Source organism: Suncus etruscus, chromosome 1 (genome assembly GCF_024139225.1).
Source record: "Suncus etruscus isolate mSunEtr1 chromosome 1, mSunEtr1.pri.cur, whole genome shotgun sequence".
NCBI classification, from domain to species: Eukaryota; Metazoa; Chordata; class Mammalia; order Eulipotyphla; family Soricidae; genus Suncus; species Suncus etruscus.
Window position 1 is genome coordinate 162,289,892 of NC_064848.1, and position 17,291 is coordinate 162,307,182.

Genomic DNA, 17,291 nt, shown 5'->3' on the forward strand with positions numbered 1-17,291 from the left:
CCGGAGAGTGGTGAAAACACCCTGCTGCCCAAGTCAGGTATGTCACCTTCTACCCTTTCAGCTTTGCCATTGCCAGTACCCAAATTTGACCAAATCAATCAGCTGCTCTTCCTGAGAATTGGTTTCCTTAAGTGTAAAGTGGGGTGTGGATGTGCACAAGCATTTGACCGTATGAACACAAAGATTTCTTAGGTCTTTGATAAACAACATTTCCTTCCTTCCTTCCTTCCTTCCTTCCTTCCTTCCTATACTTTTTTCTTTTCTTTTCTTCCCTCCTTTCTTTCCTTCCTTCCTTCCTTCCTTTCTTTCTTTCTTTCTTTCTTTCTTTCTTTCTTTTTCTTTCTTTCTTTCTTTCTTTCTTTCTTTCTTTCTTTCTTTCTTTCTTTCTCTCTCTTTCTTTCTTTCTTTCTTTCTTTCTTTCTTCTTTCTCTTTCTTTCTTTCTCTCTCTTCTTTCTCTCTCTTCTTTCTTTCTTTCTTTCTTTCTTTCTTTCTTTCTTTCTTTCTTTCTTTCTTTCTTTCTTTCTTCTTTCTTTCTTTCTTCTTTCTTTCTTTCTTTTTCTTTTTCTCCACACCTGGCAGTGTTGGGGTGGGGTGGGAGGCATATGGTGTGCTAGGAATCAAACTCAAGAGCTCAATATATGCCTCAATATGTGCTGTACTATTTATACCACCTCCCTGGTCTCCAGGAATCTATTTCTAGTAAGATGTCAAAAAATTGTTCTCTCTCTCTCTCTCTCTCTCTCTCTCTCTCTCTCTCTCTCTCTCTCTCTCTCTCTCTCACTTGATGTGTGTGTGGCACACCCACAGTAGTTAGATTTTACTCCTGGCTCTCTGCTCAGGGATCACTCATGGCAGTACTTAGGAAGGCATATATGGTGCCAGGATTAAACCTAAGTCAGCTGTGTGCAAGGCGAGTGTCCTACCTGCTATACTATCTTTCCATCTCTGAGAATCATAAATATTTTAAATGTTCTTCAACCCTTTTCTGACTGTGGCCCCTATAACCTTGTCTACTTGTGGCCACTGTTCTACTGGTTGATACCTCAAAACCTCATAGTTTTCTGTTATGGACCTCCATTAATGTGATTTTAGCTATGGCTCTATTGGAATATTGTGGGGGTCATAGGGAGTTATATAGTCCCAGTTGAGAATGTTTTATTTTGTTACATTTTTTATTGTAAAACCATAATTTACCAAGTTGTTCATAATATAATTATTTCTGTCATTAAATGTTCAAATACCAATTCCACCACCAGTATGACCTTCCTTTCATCAAAATCCCAATTTCCACACATCACCAGAACATGCCTCCTTGCAGGTGAAAATAAATTTATTTCATAATGTTTATTATAACACAAAGGCAAATGGAATTATCAAAATTTATAAAGCCAATGTGGTTGGTGCTAGTTGGGTTTCAGTCATAACAAGGACACCCCTCCTTCACCTGTGCAACCTTCCCATCACCAATGCTCCCATCTCTTCCCTCCCCCACCCTGCCTTTATTCGAGACAGGCGTTCTACATCCCTCACTCACTGACACTGTTATGATAGTTCTCAGCATAGTTATTTCTCTAACTGCACTCACCACTTTTGTGGTGAGCTTCATATCTTCCCACCGAATTTTCTGTGATACTCTTGTGCTGATACTACAATGAAATTTTGAGGTGTCACACAACAGCAAGCAGCCATGCAGTCCAGGCTCTATCGTCTTGATACATATTTGGGGACTTGGTGTTTGATAAGATTAAGTTTTGGAGCTGGGCTGCTTCTCTCTAAGGGTAGTATTGGGTGTGGTGCTGGGCTGCTGGGCCTTCAGGCAAAAGGGGAATTTGTCTTTCATGCCCTGCCACATTCTGAGCATGCTCCAAATGCATCAACCTAGAAAAAGTCAGAGGTCATAATTTTCTTTTGGAATTTGGTCGAAGAGGTGGACTTTTTTTTTTTTTCTGAAGGAACAATTGCAACCTCCCATGGGAGACCCCCGACCCGCGGGGGTGTGGAAATGAAGGTTGCTAGTTATTAGTGGGTTCACTCGAGCAGAACCGACCTGTAAAGAAGAACTAGAGAAATTAGTAAGAGAAGCCTTCAAGACAACGCATACTGTTCAAAAAGGGAAGTTTATTGTTGGGGGATCAGCTTTTAAGGGCTGAAACACGTCAGAGGTGTTACAAGTTTTCCACCAATCACAGTTACAAGCATTCATTAGCATAAACTGGGGCAGGTAATAGGGAGGGGCAAAGAGGTAGACCTGAGCACGTTTTACTAAAAGGCATAAGATTCAAACAGAGGGCCCGGAGAGATAGCACAGCGGCGTTTGCCTTGCAAGCAGCCGATCCAGGACCTAAGGTGGTTGGTTCAAATCCCGGTGTCCCATATGGTCCCCGTGCCTCCCAGGAGCTATTTCTGAGCAGACAGCCAGGAGTAACCCCTGAGCATCACTGGGTGTGGCCCAAAAACCAAAAAAAAACAAACAAACAAACAAAAAAGATTCAAACAGAGTTCTATAAATTATACTCAACAAGTATAAATAGAACCTCAGCTGTAATCTTAATAATGTTTGCTAACACAAAGGCAAGTTGCTCTATATCTTTCTTTCTGGCTGGATATATTGGGCTGCTCTGAATTACTTTATTTGTCTATTTCCTTTGTCCTCAAGGCATGGGCACCTTTGGTCACGTGGGTGACCAGATTAGGAATTACTGAGGTGTCTTTATGTTCTAGGTTTATCAGCTAGGCTCCCCACAGTTCCCCCTTTACTGTAATAATAAAAGAAGAAGAGCAAAATGGGTGGAGTCACCTGTCTTAGGTTATTTGGTGGGCTTCCAGTTCTGGACATGGCAACAAGAGACCAAATTAAAAGTTTTTGCGCGCAAAATATTAGGAATGCCATGTTTGCACCCAGACACTGGCACCAAACTATCCCCGTCATGGGCATCTCCACAGCCAGGAGCAGAGCAAGCAGGGGCGTTTAGCCAGATACTCAAAACTCCTTAAAGCTCAGAGGTATATCCAAGGCTTCAAGTCCTACGGGGTGCATTTAAGAGAGCCACTGATCTTGGACCTATACTGAACATTAGGGCAATCTCAGTAACCGGATTTTTAACAAACTTGTGAGGCGACAGAATGCCTAGGGGCCAAAGGAAAAAATAGCAAAAAGCCAATGAAAGGACCGAATTAGGCAGCAGCTTAGACAGCCAGGGTGAGGTAGAGGACCAATTTTTTTTTTATCAGGAGTCATCTTAATCCCTCTGTCTATTTCTATCCTCTAGACTTTCTTCCACAAGTTTAATGCTATCTCTAATTAAGCCAAGTTTATTTTAAAAAGCAACATTTTACTCTAAGGATGACACAAATTTCCCCCTCCCTCAAAAAAAATGTCAAATTTAAACCACGGCAGTTTTTCTGCTCTAATACTGCTAGGGATTCAACAGTTAAGTAGTGTAAACTTCTATTAAGTTTGTAAACATTTTTAACAACAGTTATAAGGCATTAACAGATTCTAGAGTATGAACCAATGAATAAATTTTTGTGCTCACACCAGTAACACCCAGGCCTCTCAATAAGGCTGGGGTGGAGGCAATGTTTGTTTTTATACTGCAGCAGGAGAGAGACACAAGGTTATATTTAAGAGGTAATAAGGCAATTTTTGATCTAACAGTCAATTTAGGCATTAAAACAACCAAAACACAGTAGTCTTAGGACTAAAGAAACAAATGTAAAACAATGGGGGAGATAAACCAGTGAAACAGGCAAAAAACGTGGGTGTGGGCAGAGGCTGCCAGGTTTTCCAGTGAGGGGGTTGTGGGGTGTTCAGGGACTCAATCTCACCCTATTCCAAGAATGTCCCAGAATTTTCAGGCCATAGTCTGGACCCATCTGAGAAGGTTCAGCTGCTCATATTTTGTGAATTTAGTCACAAAACTGACTGTTTCTGTAGGAGGGTGTTGAGTGTGGCCACTGTGGTTTTATGTAGAAAGGAGATTTTGTCCCACCTCCCTCACCTCATTCTGAGGCATGCCCCAGAGCCACTAGCCTGCTATAGACTACCTGGGAAAAGGTCATGATCATTATTTTCTTTTGGAGCTTGATAGAGAAACACTGTTTTAAAGTCTGAAATAGCCTTGGTTTGATCCTCATAACAACATATGGTCCCTCAAGCCCCACCAGGAGTAATCCCTGAACGCAGTGCCAGGAGTAAGCCTTCCAGATGTGATGCCTCCAGATGTGGCCCCAAATATAAACAAAAAATCCAGCTTAAAACATCCCCCTTAAGTAACCATCAATCCATGAATTTGTTACAGATGTACCATTTCCCTTCTCTGATGGGTTCCGATTACATGCCTCAAATTTTTAGCTCTATAAGTCCTTTTTTTTTTTTTTCCCTTTGGTTTTTGGGCCACACCCGGCAGTGCTCAGGAGTTATTCCTGGCTGCCTGCTCAGAAATAGCTCCTGGCAGGCACGGGGGACCATATGGGACACCGGGATTCGAACCAACCACCTTTGGTCCTGGATCCGATGATTGCAATGCAAACGCCGCTGTGCTATCTCTCCGGGCCCTCTATAAGTCCTTCTAATGGTTAGAACAGCTTAGGAATTGTGCAGTTTAGAGCTAATACAGGTGCTTTTGTTGCTATAATGGTGCAGTTACAGAGGCAACAAGTTACCTCACTGATGAACTCACCTAATTTAATCAAGAAGCACCTCTGGGCACCCCAAGGCCCAGCTTGATGATTGAGGATAAAAGAAAGAGTAGGGCATGACGCCATCTCTAAGACCTTAGGTACAGGCCTGGAAGCCAATGAAGCTCAGCATGACAAGATCTTCTGTGATTAGTGAAGAGGCTACATTCCAGTGAAATGTTTGTAGTCAGAGCTCTATAGTCTTTCACAGGAAAAATTCTGTAAACCCTCCTAGGTTGTTATTTACCTCTTTTAAATTTCTCTTAGCCTTAAATCCAAGGTTCTTCTGCTCAAAATGGGGGAAAGGGGCTGTGCTCCCAGGACAGTCCCTATCCAGTGTCTTGCAGCAGACATTGACAATGATGGTTGATTAAATTCTTTATACCTGGTGAAGAAGATTACTGTTATTAATCCCTTGCTCAGGGGTTCTTAGCTTGGGATCTGTAGACAGGTTATTTGGGCTAGGGATGGAGAGGTCTATGTGCCCAGTGTTCTCTCTCTCTCTCTCTCTCTCTCTCTCTCTCTCTCTCTCTCTCTCTCTCTCTCTCTCTCTCTCTCTCTCTCTCTCTGTTGTGTGTGTGTGTGTGTGTGTGTGTGTGTGTGTGTGTGTGTGTGCGCTCACTTCTCAACTGTCTTGGGAGAAAAAGTTCACACATTATCATCAAGAAATGGTGGAGACTAAAACCTGAGACCCAGAGCCAGAAGAATAGCTCAACATGCTACAGCACATGCTTTGCATGGAAGTCTGGGTAAGAACTCCAGCATGGCCCCCCATCAAACTGCTAGGAGAGACCCTTGAGCACCAAAAACTCCTAAGACCTGGCATCTTGTTATTTTCCTCCCATTGCTTTGAGCCCCTTAACTGGCAGCTTTCTTCTCTCCTCTCCTCATCTCCCTTTTAGCCACGATCACCTAACTTCCTTGCTTGGGGTGATGATGTGAAAAAGGAACCCTATTATATATCATAAGCCATTCCAAAGAGTTGAGAAAAACACCCTGTCCCTGACTCAATACTGTCCCAGGTGATTACAGCTAGGTTGCATGAATGGGGAGAAGGGGGAGAGAATTCTCTAGAGCCCCAAACCAAGGAGGCAACTTTTGGTTTACTGGTCTGCTGTCTTCAATAGCCAGAGGGAGAGGAAACCTCATTTTCTGTGCTTTCCTTGTGATTATAACAGTTACCTCTGCTATGAGACCCCCCCCCCTTTTTTTGGTCACAACCAGCAGTATTCAGGGGTTACTCCTGTCTCTATATTCAGAAATTGGTCTTGGCAGGCTTGGGGGACCATATGGGATGCTGGGATTCAAACCACCGTCCTTCTGCATGCAAAGCAAATGCCCTACCTCCATGCTATCTCTCCAGTCCTGAGACCCCCTTTTTAGTCCTTTGAGATGTCTCACAGGGTTGGGATGGAATGGAGAAGTGATCAGAGAGGATGAAGTCCACAGACAGGCAGCAAAGTACCTGTGGGTGCTGTTTCTTCTTTCAAAACATCAGGAAACTGGAAAGTGATTCTCCAACTTCTGCACTGTTCTTAGTTCCTATTCAGCCTTTTGCATAAAAAAGAAAGAAAGTTGAGGTAACAGTATCTAAGGCAGCATGTTCAGTAGCATTTTTATATGGTACTGTGAAGTTAATTTGCAACATAAATTCACCTTTCTATTTCTGCTCTAAAAAAAAATTGGGCTCATTAAATGTTTGCCATGCCCTCTGAATATGCTCTGTGATGTTTTTCTGACCATCTTGCTTCCGTCTGGTAGCAGGATAGTCAGAGCACCCTTGCAAAGAGAGGGAGATGGGGTAGCCCTGCAGCAATTTGGGTAAATAGATTAAGGAGCAAATATTTGCTGTGAAAAAATTTAAAGTTGATTTTTGCAGATAACCCAGAGCAGATGCTTGGAAGAAGCTATCATCCTGAAAGACTCTTTAAAACCATTTGCCTTTGGCAGGTTTATCTCCTGGGGAAAGGGGTATGCATTCCTGAGACTTGATTCCTGGGGCTAGAGATGAAATGGGTACCACACAAAAGTTGGATTTTAAGCAGAGAATCTACCAACAGGGTGGATTCACACCCTTTTATCACCAAGTCCACAGACCCATAGAGCATACCATGTCCATTTCTCAGTGAGCATTTATAAAGCACCTCACATACCTTTACACAGCCAGTCTGTGGTGCTTCTCAAATTAGAATAGACCTGAACCAACCCTTATGCTGGCACAGAGATGTATCTCCAGCATGTGCCAGAGATATAAGGAGTGACTGGTGGCTTGACTCAGAAGATCCTAAAATCTGCTTGTATAATGGATGCCAAGGTTGAGAACTAAGTGATAACCAGAGGCCAGTGGGGTTGAAGGGATGACGAGGGGACAACAGGAAAGAGAATTTCAGGCAGACTCCAGGATGTGCCCTCTCTGGGCAGATAGCCATACATGAAAACTAAGGTAAATATGTCATTTTTGTATTTGGGATTTGTGTTCAGGCTTTATCATTCCTCAGCACACCAATGGCAACCAAGGCTAATGGATATACTATGCTGAGGTCCTCAAATAGGATGCTGGCTTTCAGTTCTAGAATTTCTACAAACTTCTGATGTGACTTTTCTTTCTAGCATGGTGTGGTTTCTTAAATGAAAACATTGCAAGATTGTTATTTGTCTTTTTATTTTAATATCAAATAAAAAGTACAAAAATGTTTCCATATATTTTTCATCAATGGTTAACATATTGCTACATTTTCTTTATCCATTTATAGCTGTCATCATTATTGCCATTATTTTAAAAATGTTTTAAAATGTATTAGTTGAGTGGATGAGTTTTGGGTCATACTTGGTGGTGCTAAGGGCTATACCTGACTGTGATCAGAACTGACGTCTGGTAATGCTCAGGAGACTATATGTGGTGCTGGGGACTGAATTTGGGTCAATTGCATGCAAGCCACACACACCTTAACTCCTGTATGATCTCTCTGGTTAACCATCATTATTATTATTATTATTTTTTTTTTTTTGGTTTTTGGGACACACCCGGCGGTGCTCAGGGGTTACTCCTGGCTGTCTGCTCAGAAATCACCCCTGGCAGGCACGGGGGACCATATGGGACACCGGGATTCGAACCAACCACCTTTGGTCCTGGATTGGCTGCTTGCAAGGCAAACACCGCTGTGCTATCTCTCCGGGCCCCATCATTATTATTTTTGCCAAACAGCAGGAGGTGTAACTTTCACTGCAAAATAGTCTAGAAACTCCTAAGAACAAGAATATTCTCCAAGAGAACAATATGACCATCAAACTCAGGGAAAAGAACTCTTATGCCACATGTCTATCTAATACATAGCATTTATTTTGAGTTTTAACAATTATTTTGATATATTCTTTTCATATTTTGGGCTCTAGATAAATGCCAGCCACATGCTGTCTTCAATTATTTCTCTTTTGTGTTTTTGAATCTATGCCTCTTGTCTTTCTCTTTAATGCCCTTGGTATTTTTGAAGTACACTAGCCAGTGCCTTTGTGAAATTGTTTCTTAATGTGGGCTCAACTGATGTTCTTCATGATTCGATTGGCAGGCACATTGTTAGCAAGGAATGGTATGTCTTCATCATGGTTCATGGTATCATTCACAATGTCAATATAGCCCTTGGGTGATACAAATCTTTAATTTTGGTTTCTAGTATATTGTATACTGTAACATAAAGATGCTTAGTAGAGTATGTTTTTATTAACATTTTACCACAAAGGAGATTAACAATGAGCTAACCTGTTTTACACCACCCTGTTTGAATGTAGATACCAGTACTTAGTTTCTCCTGGCATGTCTATATATGTTGGAACTCCTTGTAAATGTCATTGGTTAAGAATACTGTAGCTGTGCATTGGCCTTTCAAAAGGCTGGATATAAAACTGGGTTAGAAATGTATTACTGCTAATCATGCAAATCAGAATTTTTTCAGTATCACCCAAACAATAGTCCAGAGTAAATTAGAATTCTGGGCTGATTTAAGCTGAAGAGGAGATCCACTGGGTTCATCAAAAGAACCTACTTGGTCTCAATTGCCTGTTTATATACTAATTTGGACTTATACAATAAACTTACAAAGTTTTTTTTGCATATGTTGTGTATATGTTTTGTAAATTGGGCTCCAGTACAAGATATTAATTAAAACAAGAGTTCGCTTGCTCTGGCCATTTGAAAACCACAGCTGTATCCCATTGTATAATCACTTTTGTTCTCATAACCCTGGGGAGAAGGGATTACACATGCATCCATTTTCTTCTGAGTCACAGAGTGTGGTCCCTGGTTGATCTAAGCTGTACACAATTTGAGATTTCTTTCCTTTTTTCCTCTGGAATTTAGTCCCACATATGTTAATGTGTGCCAAAACAAATATTTTAGGAATATTCCACACTTTATGCCATCTCCTACTTTGTCAAGGACTGAACTACATAAATGTGGCAACAAAAAAAAAACCCTAATTTATGCATCTGGGAAGATGGCTCAGAGAACTAGCATGTATGATTCATACACAAGAGCCTGGGGTTTGATCCCTGGCACCACATGGTCTTTAAAGCATCAAGTGTGTCTCACAGAAAATGAAGAATTTTAAAGGACTGACCTCCAGTCAGAAGGAAAAGGATAGATACAGAATGCTCTCTCTTTGTCTTTATTAAAGATAAAGAACTTAAAGATACATAGCAAGACAGCAACAAAAGGCAAATACAGTGTAGCAGCAAAGGCAACACAATTGGAGAACTGATCCATATAACTGTGTGTATGTGTGTGTATGGAAGGATTGAAAAGGAAAGATTTGGGTGGGTGCAGAGGGGTAGCTAGTGATTAGTGTATATTGTAATTATGTGCATGGAAAATTATCAATAACAGATTAATATATTGTAAATCATGGGACCTTAATAAAAAAGTTAAAAAATAAAATATTAAAAAATGGGGCAGACAGATACTACAGGAAGGGAACTTTCCTTGCAAGAGACCAACCTGATTTCAATCCCAGGCATCCCATGTGGCCCCCTAAGCCTGCCAGGAGTGATTTCTGAGTACAAAGCCAGGAATAACCCCTTTGCACCACCACATGTAGCCTAACTCTCATCCAATAAATAAAATTTTAAAATAAAATGAAATAACTGGGGCCGGAGAGATAACATGGAGGTGAGGCATTTGCTTTGCATGCAGAAGAACGGTGGTTCGAATCCTGGCATCCCACATGGTCCCCCGAGCCTGCCAGGAGCAACCCCTGAGCGCTGCTGGTGTGACCCAAAAACCAAAAAAACGAAATAACTGATTTTCCTAGTAAGACATTTAGCAAAGGAGTCCTTATTTCTCAATTGAGGACGCTGAGATGCAGGGAGGTACTGCCTGAAGGATAGATGTTAATCAGGCTGCAGCTTACATTTGCCTGTGCCAGGGGCTAGGGAAGCTTTCTGATGGCAGAGGTGCTCAAATGAGAGATAGTCAAGCTGCATTCCCTACTCCCTTGCCAAGGTTGGACAGCTGCTCTATTGCTGGCAGCAAAAACAGGACTTGAGCAGGATCCTGAGGTTCACTCATCTCAAATTCAACTGTAGAGCTGGAGATTGGTCAGATCTTTGGAAGACTGGAGATTTCCTAGTAGATTTTGCAATCAAAGGTGGTTCTAAAGGAAACACAGGGTTGGGGGAAGATGTAGTTGTCCTAGAAAGCCATTTACAGTAAGTTTTCACTGGAAAAATCTAGTATAAGTCTCAAAAGAATTTTCCACGCTCATTTACCCATTGGAGACCATTCAGAACTGATTTTACTCCATTCAACCAATGTGACTTTCCAATCTAGCTGAGCTACCTACCAAGAACTTCAGGACAGAGTTCCACACTCGAAAAGCTTATAATAATCCTAGGAAGATGATATACAGATATCTAAAAAAAAAAAAAAAGCAAGAATAATATTATAAAATAATACTAAATGAGAGGAAGAGAAGCTGGATCATGAGAAACTGATTTAGTCATGTGGCTAAATCTGGGGTTTCTAAGGCAAATTGACTTGGAGGAAACTGCTGTTTCCGCACTTCCTAGCCATGCTGCAAAGTTACTTAAAAGTTTTCAAAGGTTCAGATCATTGTTCAAGTCAGATCTCTTCGCTCATGCTGAGCAAGAACCACCATCCATCCCTGGCCACGTGTCCATCCCTGGGCACGAGCCCAGGGAGTCTCCGCAGGATGGCAGAATATAATGGGGGGAAAAAAATAAAAAGAAGTTTCACCGGCTACTTCTTGACTTTGTCGGCTTCGACCAAGCAAGGCAGTGAGTGAGTGAGTGAGTGAGTGAGTGAGTGAGTGAGTGAGTGAGTGAGTGAGTGAGTGAGTGAGTGAGTGAGTGAGTGAGTGAGTGAGTGAGTGAGTGAATGAGTGAGTGAGTGGGTGGCAACCCTGAAACTCGGTTCCACCCCACTCATCTACGTACTGGCTCTACAGCACCGCCCGGAGAGATTCCCATCCCCGGCCGTAGGGGGCGCTAGCGTTCAGCCGCCGTCGCCTTGGCAGGGGCGCGCTCCCGTCTCATCCGCCCCGCGCGTGCGCGCCGCCCAGGTGAGGGGGCGTGGCCTGCAGCCAGGGGCGTGTCCCCGCGGCCAGGGGGCGGAGCCTGGGAGGCCGGGCTGGGGCGGGGCGGCCGCGAGGGCCCGGACAGGCCAGACCCAGGCCAGAGGCGGGACCAGCCGCCGCCGTCTCCGTCTCGGTGTCCGTCTCGGCGTCCCGTCCCCCACCGCCGCCGCCGCCGCGGGAGAAGCGGAAACTGCCGGGTGCGAGCGAGCCAGCCGAGGAGCTTTGGACTCGGCCTCCAGATCCGTCCGGAGCAGAACCCCGCGCGGGAGCCCCTCGCGTCCCCGAGCGCAGCGGCCCCGCCCCGGCCCCGCCCGAGCGCCCCGGAGCCCCCCACCTGAGCCCGTCCGCGCCCCCCGCAGCCCGGCGCCATGGCGGAGCAGGAGAGCCTGGAGTTCGGCAAGGCGGACTTTGTGCTGCTGGACACCGTGGCCATGCCCGAGTTCATGGCCAACCTCCGCCTCAGGTGAGGGCGGAGCCGGCTGCGCCGCGGTCGCTCGGCCGGCAGGGGGCGCTCTGGCGGGACACCCGGGGCGGCCCGGGCGCCGATCGCGCGCTCTTGGGGATGCCCGGGCCGCGGGGTGGGCGCACCTGGGTGCTGTCCGCGCAGGTGTGCGTGTGAGTGTGTGTGTGTTGGGGTGCTCTGGAGGCCCTGCTCACGGCCTGGCAGGCCGCTGCATTGCCCCCAGGTAAGCGCCGTGGGCGGGCCGGGTTACCTAATGGAAAGTGAAGGAAAGGGAACATTTAAAAAAAAAATTTTTTTTAGGGAGAGTCTTGGCTGGCCCCCCCTCACCCCAAAGGTTTTTGGAAGGCTGGAGGTGGCTTTAGGAAAATTTGCTCGGGGTTTGCATCCCCGGTTTCACGTACTACTTTTTTTTTTTTTTTTTTGCCTTCTCCCTCTTCTCCCTCTTTAAAATTTGAAATTTCATCTCTTGGTCTGCTTCCCATGCCCATGCGTCGTTCAGGATGCTCTGAGCTGTCTGTTTCTCTGTTCCGGGACACTGGCAATTTTTTTTTTTTTTTAGTGACTCCCAAAACGTAATTAGACACGTTTCCAGACATTGAAGAGACGGCTCAGCTAGCCCGTGCCAAGATAAACTGTCTGAATTTGACAAGGCATTCATGGTTTCGGGTGTGTGTGTGTGTGTGTGTGTGTGTGTGTGTGTGTGTGTGTGTGTGTGTGTGTGTGTGTGTGTGTGTGTGTGTGTGTTATGGATGGAGTCCTTGTGTTTCTGACATCCTTGAAAGTATAGGCACAACTCGGAGCCCCCCCCCCCCCCAATGAGCTTTCCTAACCGTTTTGTTTGAGAATGTCTTTTCTGTGTGATTATTTCATTCCTGACAGTAACGTTTATAAGTAGATCTCCAGAGTAGTTTTCTTTTTAAAGAAAAAAAAACATTGTAGCACATGAGTTACAAAGTGTGTGTGTGTGTGTGTGTGTGTGTGCGCGCGCGCGCCCCTTCATTCTGGAAGTTTCAGCCTCACTTCTTATAAGTTTTACAGATAATATCATTCTATTATAGAAATCTATAGAAAGGGGAAATCATATTCTTGTTTTGGGAAACTTATCCTTAAGTCAATTAATTTTAAGGATTTTAAAAAAGAAAGCTTGTAATCTTTGATCTAATCAGCCTTTGGCATTCACCGACTCTCTTCTCCGCAGTCTTCCTTCTGATCCAGAGTACGCCTGAATTCCATGCCCACCTGCCACCCATTCATGACATGCTCCAATTTCTCAGTGCTTATATTTTGTTTGCTCTCATGTATCACTGGGTGTGAAGCTTGACTCTTAAGGAAGTATATTAACATAAGCCTCACTTAACTCCTCTGTGCACAGAAGAGAACTTTAAATTCAATTCTGAGGGCTAGAGTACAGTGGATAGGACCTTGCCCTTGGTTCAATCCATGGCATTCCTTATCTCACACACACACACACACACACACACACACACACACACACACACACACGGCCTTGCCCTTGGTTCAATCCATGGCATCCTACATCACACAAACACACACACACACACCAACCACCAGGAGGAATTTCTGAGTTATGAGCACTCCCACGTGTGGACCAAACCCCAAAACAAAACAAAACTAAAAGTTCAGTTCAGTTTTGCACCAGATAGGCCTAGTCCTTAGCTTCTTAACCTTTTCTTACAACCCCTTTTGGCCTGAGTAATGCAAAATGGCTAGCACTGCCAGAAATGTCTGGGGTTTTACAGAGCTGTTGACCTTGAATTAATTTTTGGTCTTTGCATGTTCAAAAACCTTCCACTGTTGCCAAATCTCTGTGATCTCCTCATGTTCTGTGACTTGACACAACCCCGTTAGCAGTGGCAGCCATGGTATCCAAAGTAAGAATCTAGGAGGAAAAGTAGGTGGTTCCCACAAATTCTTTTTTTGTTTGTTTGGTGGGGGGCACACTCGGTGACTCAGAGATTACTCCTGGCTTTGCACTCAGAAATCGCTCCTGGCTTGGGGGACCATATGGGACACCGGGGATCGAACCATGGTTCATCCTAGATCAGCCGCATGCAAGGCAAAAGCCCTACTGCTGCACCACCGCTCCGCCCTCCCCACAAATTCTTAAATGTGTTCCTTACTTTCTCAAAGGGGTAGTAGGACAAAGAGGACAGGCAGAAAAGTGACATTTTCTGATTTTCCATTGAGTTAATTAGTATTTAGGAGAAAGAAAAAAAAAGAGTTTTAAGCCTTAGAAAGCCCATTAAAGCTTTGGCCATTCATTGTTGAATTGTTGTGGAGGTTCTGAAGAGAGGGATGCACTTAGGCTGGCCCAGAAATATCAAATGAGATTGCAAAGGTGAGTAGGATTACCAGCTCTCTTTAGCATGACCCTTGGCCGAAGCCTAGTTTTCTAGGCTTACCTTTATACCCAGCCACCAAGTTGCTCAAGATCCTGGAAGTTAAGACATGTGCATGCCTTTTTGTGGTATGTATACTTGAACTCTTGAACGGCCTTCAAGGTTGGGATAGCCCATGATTGACTTGCAAGTTGAGAGTACTGATTCCTGGCATCTGAGAGCTAGATCCTGTCAGCTGAAAAAATCCATCTGGAAATCCTGACACAGCTTGTGTGCAGAAAGCATCTTCCTCTTTCAAATAGTTTGGTTTTCATCTCACCCTGCCAACCATCTTAAAGTGTTGGATTGTTGGAGTTACCAACTCTCATGCCCTAGAGGGGTGAGGGTCATTTGTTATACTTTTCAATGAAAGTGGGTTTGGCTGGAAACCTTTGGTAGATACAGGTGCTGTTAGCCTATACTTCTGTGTTTTTTTCTCTTGGAACATGTATTCCTGGGCCATAGCAGGTGTTTGTGGTCACACACTCAGGGCACATGAGTGTGTTTTTTCTCACAGTGGAGTATGGATCAGGTACACTCGAGTTCTACACCCGTCTGCCACACTTAAATGACTCTAAGAGTTTTCAGTGCTTATATTCCATTTGCTCTCCCATGTAATTGATTTAGAGGTCCGTGCTGTCTAAATTTCATTTTAATTTTACCAGCAGCAATACTCAGTATAACACTGGACACATAGAACAGTTTATTAATAGCAGCCATACCTGGTGGTGCTGGGGCCCCAGGTCACACCCAGCAGTTGCTGTCCTTGGGACTGGTGATATTTGGGCTAGTAGTCCTGACCTGGGTGGCACCCAGCATGTTCAGTGGGACATTTGGAACACTGTACATTAAACTGTCTCTTTATTTTTTCTTTTAAAAAAATGGAATCACTTTGAATTACAAAGTTACAAAGTTATTCATGATTAAGTTTCAGGATTACTATGTTTCAACACCATTCCCTTCACCAGTGTCTACTACCCTCTCCCAGTGTCCTCAAATTTTCTCCTGACCTCCAGCCTATCCCATGACAAACACTTTTCCTCCTTTTCTTTCACGACTTACTTCTCCCACCCTCCACCTAGTAGCAAACTCCCTACTGAAGACCAGTTCTCATGCTTTTCTTTTCTATTGCTAGAACTCTCTTTTTTATTTTTTTAGCCACTATTGTTGCCCTTTCATATCTTGCAGCCAAAACTTTGATTCTTTGACATTTGCTGCAACTTTCTTCTTATTTCTTATTAATTAATTAATTAATTTATTTATTTATTTTTGGTTTTTGGGTCACACCCGGCAGTGCTCAGGGGTTACTCCTGGCTCTATGCTCAGAGAAATTGCTCCTGGCAGGCTCGAGGGACCATATGGGATGCCTGGATTCTGCATGCAAGGCAAATGCCCTACCTTCATGCTATCTCTCCAGCTCCATTTCTTCTTACTTTTTAAGTAGGGAGCTGAGAATATGGCTCTGTCTTAAAGCACATGCCTAGATGACTAATTTTCATCAAGTCCTGGAATCAAATCCCAGTACGAACAACAACAACAAAACATAGTACAGGGAAATATCTATATTTGTACTTAGATAAAGCAGGGTGAACAGGATGCTGTGGTTTAGTGTGAATTTATATATCACAGATTTTTACTTGTATTTTTCAGGGTTTTTTTTTCTTTTTTTTTGGAGGGGGCACACTCGATGGTGTTCAGGGGTTACTCCTAGCTCTGCACTCAAAATTACCCCCTCCCCCCCCCCTGTGAACTAGGGGTACCATATGGGGTGCTGGGGATCGAATCTAGTTTGGATTCATGCAGTCCCTGATTTGTATTTTTCACCTTTGTAACATTAGCTACCCATATTCTGAGGCTACCTTCTTCCTCAGCTAGAAGCACAAAGTGCATGGGAGCAGTTTTCCCCACTTATTGGTGGGGGGGGGGGTGGTGGAGGTCCTGGTGGATTTGTCTGGGATAGTAAGCTCCTGACTACATTTTTGAAGGTTTCGTGACTATAGTGAGATTCTTGCATATCATTCCTGCTATCATGGTTTGGCCTAGCTCCTGCCACCAGCCCTAATGGTCACTTGCAGCCCCAACCACAATCTCTTCGCCATATTCTGCTTTTCTTGTAGTCACTTCCTTTTTGGTTCCTTTTCTTCTAGCTTGGGCCATTTCTCTATGTGGGTTCTTTGAGTGTTAACGCCATCTTTGCACTCACTCTCTAACCAAGAGTCTCACCATGGGAGCAATAATAGAACATCTCACTGTACTCTTTAATTCCTCTGATAGCCAACAGTAAAAGAAAGGTGACAGCTTAGGAGTAGACTCAAGCCAGGTCCAGTGTCCCTGGGAATCTTCTTTTTATTTCACTGGACGATGAAATGCCCTCTGACTTCTAGGTATTGTGTTTCCAAATTGGTGGTGGATAGTTCTTCTTTGGAAATTAAGTCATCTGCTCCTCATTATGTCTTGACTAGGAAATTTATCCTTTCTTACTCTATTTTCTCATCTATCAAAGAGTCATTTGTAGCAACATGTTTGCCAATGCTCCATGCCACTTCTCACTTGCAGCCTGACAATGCAAGGCTTTATCTTTGCTTAGGCAGGTTTGTCAGCCACGGCACTGTTGACATTAGGTTAGATCCTGCTTTGTCACCAAGCCTGTTTTGTGCCTTGTAAATAGTTAGCAGCATGCCTGGCCTCTCCCCACCAGAACCTATTAGCCTGTGCCTCTTCTATTTATGGTCACCCAAAATGTTCCCACCACTTTTCTAGGTTCTTCTCCCTCCCTTGAACATCTCTATTTTCATTCTTTGCCTGTCCCACTCTTCCTCATCCTTTGAGACCAGTTGGGAGAAGTCTTTCCCAATCCTCCATGACAGGGTTAATTATACTGTCACCTATGTTCCTGGGATACTTGGATGCTTGCTCATTATTGGGAGGGAACTGGCTACGTGCCTGCCATCTACCAAATTGTGAACTTCTCAGAGACTGCCTTTCTGTAGAGGAAGATCCATATTTAGAGGTCCCGTGACTTACCATTGGAAGGATGGGGCCATCCTTCAGAAAAAGATGTACATGGTAAATGGAAAGAGAGGGAGAGGCCTTTGGTAGGGTCAGGTACAGACGAATGGCTATGAATCAAACCCATCTTTGGACTTTTTGGGATTGCTCTC

General features: G+C 43.9%; 1 protein-coding gene across 1 annotated transcript in view; it reads left to right on the plus strand.

Moving 5' to 3' along the window:
- The first annotated feature begins 11,580 nt into the window (after positions 1 to 11,580).
- MYO1D (myosin ID) overlaps positions 11,581 to 17,291 on the plus strand; it is a 399,577-nt gene continuing 393,866 nt past the window's right edge. Inside the window, exon 1 of the mRNA XM_049771384.1 lies at positions 11,581 to 11,731. Coding sequence (XP_049627341.1) covers positions 11,637 to 11,731 — 95 coding nt within the window. The 5' untranslated portion in view covers positions 11,581 to 11,636. The remainder of the gene's footprint in view (positions 11,732 to 17,291) is intronic.